The 9,394-nt window shown below is 40.3% G+C and overlaps 1 protein-coding gene across 1 annotated transcript in view; it reads right to left on the minus strand.

The window, feature by feature from the left end:
• Positions 1 to 9,394, minus strand: part of ANO2 (anoctamin 2) — a 556,059-nt gene that overhangs the window by 407,773 nt on the left and 138,892 nt on the right. Inside the window, exon 3 of the mRNA XM_007937086.1 lies at positions 8,386 to 8,484. Within this exon, the coding sequence (XP_007935277.1) occupies positions 8,386 to 8,484 (99 nt within the window). The remainder of the gene's footprint in view (positions 1 to 8,385; positions 8,485 to 9,394) is intronic.

Below are 9,394 nucleotides of genomic sequence, written 5' to 3' on the forward strand. Positions count from 1 at the left end.
TTAATAAATGGTGTTGGCAAAACTAGATATCCATCTGTAGAAAAATGAAACAAGACCCATACCTCACCCTATACACAAAAACAAACTCAAGCTGGATCAAAGACTTAAATGTAAAACCCAAAACTATAAAATTCATCAAAGATAAAATAGGGGCAAATCTGCAAGCCCTAATTTATGGCATAAACAGACTATCAAACATAACTCGGAATGTGCAGGAGATAGAAGAGAAGCTAGATGACTGAGACCTCTTAAAAATCAAATTCTTATGTGCATCGAAAAACTTCATCAAAAGGGTAAAAAGAGAACCTACAGATTGGGAGAAAATATTTGCCTATGACATATCTGATAAAAGACTTATCTCCAAAATCTGTAGAAAACTTCAACACCTCAACACCAAAAAGACAAATAATCCAATTCACAAATGGGCAAAAGACTTGAACAGACACTTCACCAAAGAAGATATACAAGCAGCCAACAAACTCATGAGAAATTGCTCACAATCATTAATCATTAGAGAGATGCAAATCAAAACAACAATGAAATATCATCTCACTCTAGCAATAATAGCAAAGTTCAACAGGTCAGAAAATAATAAATGCTGGTAAGTCGCAGAGATTTGAATTCTTGTGCACTGCTGGTGGAGTTGTAAAATGGTCCAACCATTGTGGCAAATGGTATGGCATTTCCTTAAAAAGCTGAAAATAGAAGTACTATTTGACCCAGCAATTCCATTACTAGGAATATATCCTAAAGAGGTGAGAGATAGCGCACGAGCAGACATATGTACACCTAGGTTCATCGCAGCACAATTCACTATAGCAAAGAGATGGAAACAACCTAAATGCCCATCAACAGATGAGTGGATAACCAAATTATGGTACATGCACACAAAGGAATACTATGCCACATTAAAGAACAATAAGGGATACGTCAATCATCTTGCAACGTGAATGAACCTGGAGGACATTATGCTGAGTGAAATAAGTCAACTGCAGAAAGACAAGTACGGTATGAGCCCATTACTGTAAAAAGACAAAGAAGGGTTTGCTTGGGAAAGGGAGCTCACTTAGTAGGTTACCGGGATGGAGAAGGAAAGAGAGAGATTAATTTCAGGCTAGTTGGGGCCTACACACTGACATAGGTAGAGGGAAGGATATACGGGAAGGATCTGTGGCCACCATGATAACATTAGAAGATGGGAGGACACTGAATTGTGCACGTAAGAAATAGATGACAGATGCTAATACCAACCAATGTGTCCATTAACAACATTAACAACAAACACCAGGCTACAGATAAACACATAAACACCTGAGAGGATCAGATGCAGGTCAGTGAATAGGATTATACTCTAGACCAAAGATAGATTCAGCTGAGGCTAATCTTGCACAGACACCAGTGATACAAAATATCTGCAGTTCTTACAGAAACAATAGAAGACAGACACAGAGTTATCCCTCACAGACAGCCAGACACTATGGGAGAGAGATCCAATAGATCTACTGTCTCAGGACCACAGTACTGGGGGACACCAGACTCAATTGGCACAACAAAATACATAAAAGCCTTGCTCCATATCCTACATTGGTGAATAGTGACCAGGATTTTAAAAGCTTTCAAGCCACCATCTAAGATGCAGCTAACGGTCTCCTAGCATAGGAAGCGAAGAATGCAAAAAAAAAAAAGGCATTTGGAAGCAATCAGCCCGAGGACATGATGGTCCTCGAGACCAGAAGAATTAGATGGTGCCCAGCTACCAATGCCAACCACTCAGGAAAGGATCAAATCTGGAGATCCTGGAGAGAGTGGGAGGGAAAATGTGGAACAAAATCCAAAAACTCAATAATGACCAGAATTATTAGTCAGATGAAATCTGTTGAGACTCCCATTACTATGGCCCTGGAATACTTTCTGCTCCTGGAATAAAACGCACACCCAGGCTCTGGCTCTCTGCCCAATAGTTAACAAGATGTACATGCAGACCACTCAACCCAGGATGACGCACCCACATAGTCTATGGAATACATCCCTTAGAGTGATAGACCACAGGACACCAGAGGACCAAGGTTCAAATTAAGGAAATGCAGGCAAAAAGGAGTGCATAAATATGAGGGGCACAGGTGGAGGATTACAGGGTAGGGAGGGGAGGAGACTGGGTTAGGGTTGGACATGGTAAAGGGGAGTGAAACTAAATGTACTTGTAAAGTTGAATGTAAGACAAGCTCTTAAAATAAAACAATAAAAAGAATGAGAACATAAAGAGATAAAGAACACAACAGTGCAATTAAAAGAGAAAATATCACAGTGCAGCTCTTTTGTGCCTTCCTATATGAAACTAAAAGAAGTTCTGGTAGTGGAGTGTCTAAGGCATTTGACTGCTAACCAGAGGCTGACGTTCAAACCTACCAGCCAATCTGCGGAAGGAAGACTGGGCAATCTACTTCCATAAAGACTTACCACCTCAGAAACCCAAAAGGAGTAGCTATGAGTCGGAATCAACTCAATGGCAGTGAGTTTTTTTTTGTTTGTTTGTTTTGTTTTGTTTTTTTATGTGAAATCAAGACACTTTAGGCATGCGACCCAAAATACATTTTTCCTTTTATTGGTAAAATATGTCTGTGTTCATTGTTTAATAGTAATTGGTCCACATGCCATGGAAGGATTGTCTACTTTAGTAAATCTCTAAGGACAGAACCCACAGACTTTAGCCTTTTTGAGTAGGAGATGCAGGATAGCATCAGTTACATGCAGGTATTTGATTGCAATGGAATGCACTGCCATCGAGTCGGATCTGACTCACAGCAACCCCACCTTAGTTTTCTGAGGTGGTATCACTACAGAAGTAGATTGCCCAAACTTCCTTCCGAGGAGTGGCTAGTGGGTTTGATCCACCAGCCTTCTGGTTAGCAGTCAAATACCTTAGGCACTACACCACCAGAATATTTAATTAGTGGGGTATATTTAAAAAAAAAAAAATACACTATTGTGTTTTAGGTGAAAATTTACACAGCAAATTAGATTCCCATTCAACAATTCACATACAAATTATTCTGTGACATTGGTTACAATCCCCATAATATGTCCATATGACACCTTTTCCACCCTGCCTGTCCCTGTCCATCTATCCAGTTTCCCTATCCTCCATGCCTTTTCATCTTTGTTTTTGTGTAAATGTTGACCATTTGGTCCCATATAGTTGGCTGTTCAAAGGAGCACATTCCTCTGAGTGTTACTGTTAATTATATAGTCTATTATTTGGCTGAAAGGTAACGATTAGTAGTAGTTTCTGACGGAGACAGTAGATCTGTTGGTAGTGAAAATAGTGTTAGCAAAGCCAAGGAAGTAAATCAAAGTGGTGATGTTGACTGTAACAATGCTACTGATAGTGGAGATGGTGATGAGAAGAAGGGTGAAAATAATGATGGTGCAAAGGGCAATGATTATGGAATGGTAGGGAGGATTTAAATCATGCTAGGGATAGTTAGAATGATGAAGATGAATTCTGTCTGCAAAGATGAGTCACAATTTATGAAACAACATTGTTTGTGTGTGTGTGTATGTGTTCACCCATGGTTAAAGTAGAGCATCATCTGCCCTGGGACACTTCATAGAGACATCTCAGAGGGTCAAATTCAGTGGTCACTCTTTCCCCTATAATGCCTAATAAGAGTGGGTGTGGTGCAGTGAATTATTTAGTATGGGTCTTCTAGCCACGTTCTTTGTGACTCCCACCAAATGACTTGGTGGAACTATACAAATGTGAAGTGTTTGTGGCCCCACTAAGGGGATTAGATGGCTTGTTAATAACGTAAATAAGGTACATGGCACGTTTGCGGGAATTGTTGTTATTAGGTGCCGTCCAGTCGTCTCCGACTCATAGTGACACTACGTACAGCAGAATGTAACACTGCACAGTCCTGTGCCAGCCCCACAATCCTGGGCCCATCGTTGTAGCCACTGTGTCAATCCATCCTGTTGAGGACCTTCCCCTTTTTCGTTGATCCCTCACTTTACCGAGCATGATATCCTTCTCCAGGGAATGGTCCCTTCTGATAACATGACCAAAGTAGGTGAGACGAAGTCTGGCCATTCTTGTTTCCAAGGAGCACTCCAGCTGTACTTCCTCCAGGACAGATTTATTAGTTCCTTTAGCAATTCATGGTACTTTCAGCATTATTTGCCAACATCACAACTCAAAAGTATCGAATCTTCTTCCGTCTTCCTTACTTATTGTCCAGCTCTCACATGCATATGAGGCAACTGAAAATAGCATGACTTGTATCAGGTGTACCTCAGTCTTCAAGGAGACATCTTTTTTTGCAGGAGATTTCCCCAATACTATATATAACTGCTGCTTCCATTGGTGCTGATTGTAGAGCCAAGTTATATGAAGTCTTTGACAACTTCAAACTTTCCTCCATTTTTCATGATGCTGCTTACTGGTCCAGTTGTGAGGATTTTTGTTTTCTTTTTATTGAGGTGTAATCCATACCCACCAGCCACTCCTCAGAAGGAAAGTTGGGCAATCCTACTTCCATAGTGATACTGCCTCGGAAACCCAAGAAGGGGTCACTATGAGTCGGGTTTGACTCGACGGCACATAACAACAACAACAACAATCCATACTGCAGACTCTATTCTTCAATCTTCATCAGTAAGTGCTTCAAGTCATCCTTACTTTTCAGCAAGCAAAGTTGTGTTGTCAGCGTATCACAGGTTGTAATTAGTCTTCCTCCAATCCGGATGCCACATTCTTCTTCATATAGTCCAGCTTCTGAGATTAGCTGCTCAGCATACAGATTGAATAAGTGTGGTGAAAGGATGCAACCCTGAGGCACTCCCTTTTTTATTTTAAACCATGCAGTATCCCCTTGTTCTGTTCAAATGCCTCTTAGTCTATGTACAGGTTCCTCATGAGTACAATTAAGTGTTCTGGGATTCCCATCCTTCTCAATGTTACCCATAATTTTTTATGATCCATTCAATTGAATGCTTTTGCATAAAACAGAATTAAACATATTTCTGGTATTCTTTGTTTTCAGCCAAGATCCATCTGACATCAGCAATGATATCTTTCATTCTACATCCTCTTCTGAATCCAGCTTGCATTTCTGGAAGTTCCCTGTCCATATATTGTTGCAACCATTTTTGAATTATCTTCAGTAAGTTTTACTTGAGTGTGATATTAATGATGATATTGTTTGATAATTTCCACATTCTGTGGGATCACCTTTCTTTGAGATGGGTACAAATAGTGGCTCTCTTACAGTCAGTTGGCCAGGTAGCTGTCTTCCAAACCTCTTGGCATAGCCAAGTGGGTGCCTCCAGCATGGCATCCATTTATTGAAACATCTCAGTGTGTATTCCACCAATACCTGAAGCCTTGTTTTTTGCCACTTCCTTCAGTGCAGCTTTGACTTCTTCCTTTAATACCATTAGTTCTTGATCACATGCCACCTTCTGAAATGGATGAAAATTGACCAATTCTTTATGGTTCAGTGATTCTCTGTATTCCTTCTATCTTCTTTTAATGTTTCCTGCATCATTCAATATATTGTCCATTAAAAAAAAAAAAAAAAAAGCACTGCTGTCGAGTTGGATCCGACTCATAGCAACCCCTCCTTCTTGGGTTTCCGAAGCAGTATCACTACAGAAGTAGATTGCCCAACCTTCCTTCTGAGAAGTGGCTGGTGGGTTTGAACCACCAGCCTTCTGGTTAGCAGTCAAGTGCCTTAGGCACTACACCACCAGAGCTCCCATATTGCCCATAGAATCTTTCAATATTGCAACTCAAAGCTGAAATTTCCTCTTCAGTTATTTCAGCTTGAAGAATGCCAAAAGTGCTCTTCCCTTTTGGCTTTCCAATTCCATGTCTTTGCCCATTTCATTATAATAACTGACTTTGTCTTCTCAATTTACTCTTTGAAATTTTCTTTTCAGCTCTTTTATCTTGTCATTTCTTCCATTTGCTTAAACTACTCTCCATTCAAAGGCAAGTTTCAAGAGTATCTTTTGACATCCATTTTGGTCTTTTCTTCCTTCCCTGTCTTCTTAATGACCTTTTGCTTTCTTCATGGATAATGTTTGGTCAATTTCAGACTGAAGAAGTTGGTAAAAATATTCAATTGCCTCATCTTTGGCTTTGGTGGTTGGTGTATAAATTTGAATAATAGTAGTATTAACTGGCCTCCCTTGTAGGTGTATGGATATTATCATATCACTGGCAGCACTGTACTTCTGGATAGATCTTGAAACATTCTTTGTGATGATGAATGCCACACCATTTCTCTTCAATTTTTCATTCCTGGCATAGTAGATCTTATGGTTGTCTGATTCAAAATGGCCAAAACCGGTCCATCTCAGCTCACTAATGCCTAGGATACCAAACTTTATGCGTTCCGTTTGATTTTTGACAGCTTCCAATTTTCCTAGATGTATGCTTCATACATTCCATGTTCTGATTATTAATGGATGTTTGCAGCTGTTTGTTCTCATTTTGAGTCATGCTACATCAGAAAATGGAGGTCCCAAAAGCTCTACTTTATCCATAGTATTAAGGTCAGCTCTACTCTGATGAGACAGCTCTTTTCCAGTCACTTCACTTGCTTTGTGAAGGTTTCAGAAGGTTTGTGGGGGTAGCACTATGCAAATGGGGTATATGGAACCCTAAAATGAGGATTGGTCAGTTTTGCCATCCTGCTAGACTTAAAATGAGCCATCCTAGAGGTGGATATGGGGATCTCACTACTGTCAAGAAAGAACTAGGAGTGGAGCATGTCCTTGGACCTGAGATCCCTGCACTAGAGCTCATCAACCCAGGAGACAGAGAGAGAGAGAGGGAGCTGTACACCAGGCAGAGAGAGATGTCAGAGAAACAGCAGAACCAAGAGATCAGCATGAAAGAGAATAGCAGGCTTCCCAGCCCACAGAGAGAGAAAGCTGAGTGCCTTCAGGCAGGAGGCTTGCTAGCAGAGTGAGGTGCCTCTCTGAGCACCTATTTGCAAAGCTAAAAGAGCTTTGTAACACTTGTCCAAGCAGGGCAGAGGCTAAGGCCAGAGAGAAGCATGCCTGTAGCACAGCTGAGAAGAAGTTGTCCTGATTGAAGAACTGTATCCTGAGTTGTTTCTAATCTTGAATTGTAACCTGTTACTTCCCAAATAAACCCCATAATCATGAGTATTACTTGTAAGTTCTGTGTGGCCACTGCAATGAATTATCCACACCTAGCAGAGAAGTAGAGAGTGCCATGGGAGGAGTAGTTGGTGAGGGTGGCAGGATGTCTGTTCTTCACCTCAAAGGAATCAATCTTGGGCTGCTGATGTTTTTCTGGATCCTCCTTTCCTCTTGTAAAGTTAGAGGAGGTCAGATGATGCCCCACACACACACACCCTATTTGCAGTGGAGAATCTATGGACATGTGTTTCTTTCTCTTTGGACCTGTTTACTGGATTTTCTTTCACAAGGAAACATGTCTTCTAGGAATTCCCTGGACAATATTTTAAATCATACATAGCCTACCATAGCTGAAAAGAACCTCAGAAATCATATAAACTATGTAGTTCTCAACCCAGATGGGCATCAGAATTTCCTGGAATTTTTTTTTTTTTTTTTTTTTTTTTTTAATTAGGATTTGGGTGAAGATTTACAGAGTAAATTCACTTTTCATACAGCAGTTCACATATAATTTATGTACTGTGAAATACACAAAACTAAAGTGACATGGGTCAATGCTTTTTTTTTTTTTCCTTTTATTTTTTTTTTTTTTTTTTTTTTTTTCGCCACAATATTGATGCCAGGACCTCATTCCATACCAGGCAATTGAATCAAATATCACAGAGGTAGGACATTGGCATGAACATTTTGAAAACACTTCCAAGATGATTTTAATAAATTTACTGGATTAAGAACTTTCTGTTTTACAGAAGAGATAACTGAAACCCACTGTCACATAATACCTAGTGGCAGATCAGAACCAAAATAGGTGTCCTCACAAGTTACTACTGTTAACATGACTTACTGTCTTCTCTCATTGCTACCTTCATTCTAAAGAAATACCTGGCAGTGTGGTGAGCCCAAGGAGGAGGGAGAAAGAAGGTGTAAGAGAGAAATTAAGAAGGCAGGTCAGAGCAACGTTTGGCTTCTGATGGAACACAACCCAGGTGAGACTCTGTAGTGAAAGACTCTCTCCAAAACCCAGCCCGTCTTCTCACTCCAACTCTCCTCCCTGTCCCACCTACATCATGGCCACATACTTAGGCTCCCTGGGGATGCAAGTGTTATTTCACTTCTGCAAAACCCACATCCCACCTGGCCCTGTTCCCAAACTGTATTAACATCCATTCAGCCCTCATGGGACCCCAGAGCTCAAGAGAAACAAGTTCATACTTTCTTGGTGGGAACTTTGATCTTCAAGAATTCTGCTTCTCTGGTCAGCACCTGCCATGGGGCGTGTATCCGGACAAAGATGGATCCCTGGCTTTTACTCTGCAAGGTACAAAGGAAGAAAAAATGGAAACACTTATAAGGGCATAGTTTAAATTCCTTAGCTCCCAAACTCCCCACAACCAGAAGCCCTAAAGGACCTGTTGTTTCTTGAGTTTCTGGTTTTTGTTCTCTTTAAACTTCACCAGGGACCAGTCCCCTCCAAACCATACCCCATCCACCAGTTCTGTTCCAGAAATACTCTCATCAAAAGCCATAAGGTAGTGTTCCCAAAGAATGGTCCCTGGAAGTTTGGTGGCTTCAGAGCAAGGAAGAGTTCAAATAATGGTGTTCACAGATTTTGAACTGTAAGTAATTATGATTCTCACAGAAATCCCATTATACTCTTACTAACGGTTGGTCTGTTTACCTCATTAGCATTCAATGAACACCCTGCAACTCAATTTCCATTCACATAGTTTTATTGTTTATTGTAAAATTTGTAGTTTTATTCTACTATTGTGTTGTGTTGTGTTGTAGCCCAAAATCACTAAAGTGGCTCACTGAAGCCTAAAAGTGGTGATATAAAAAATAATGCAAATAGTACAACTCAAACATAAACATAAATCATGAAGAAGGCTACAGTGTGAATATAGAATATGAATCTATGTCTCAGGACAAGTGGTTCAGTGAAGGTGCTGATTTCACCCAGTCAAATATAAAAAAGAAAGAAAGGAAAGGAAGTGATAAGTATTTGAAAGTTAGGTTTATTGGCTAGACAATCCATTTGGCTTTATTATGGTGCATTGTCTCTTATAAAAATTTGTCAGGTTGGCTTCTGGCAAGATGGCAGACTAGGCAGAAGGATTGCAAAGACCCTCTTCAACAAAGAAAAGGGAAACCAATTAACACAGACACAGAAGATAATCTTGGACCCCTGAGCCTTGAAGGGAAGGATACAGAATTGGACTAA

The sequence above is a fragment of the Orycteropus afer genome, unplaced genomic scaffold, assembly GCF_000298275.1.
Source record: "Orycteropus afer afer isolate SDZICR_OR568_19922 unplaced genomic scaffold, OryAfe1.0 scaffold00040, whole genome shotgun sequence".
In the NCBI taxonomy this organism is placed as follows: domain Eukaryota; kingdom Metazoa; phylum Chordata; class Mammalia; order Tubulidentata; family Orycteropodidae; genus Orycteropus; species Orycteropus afer.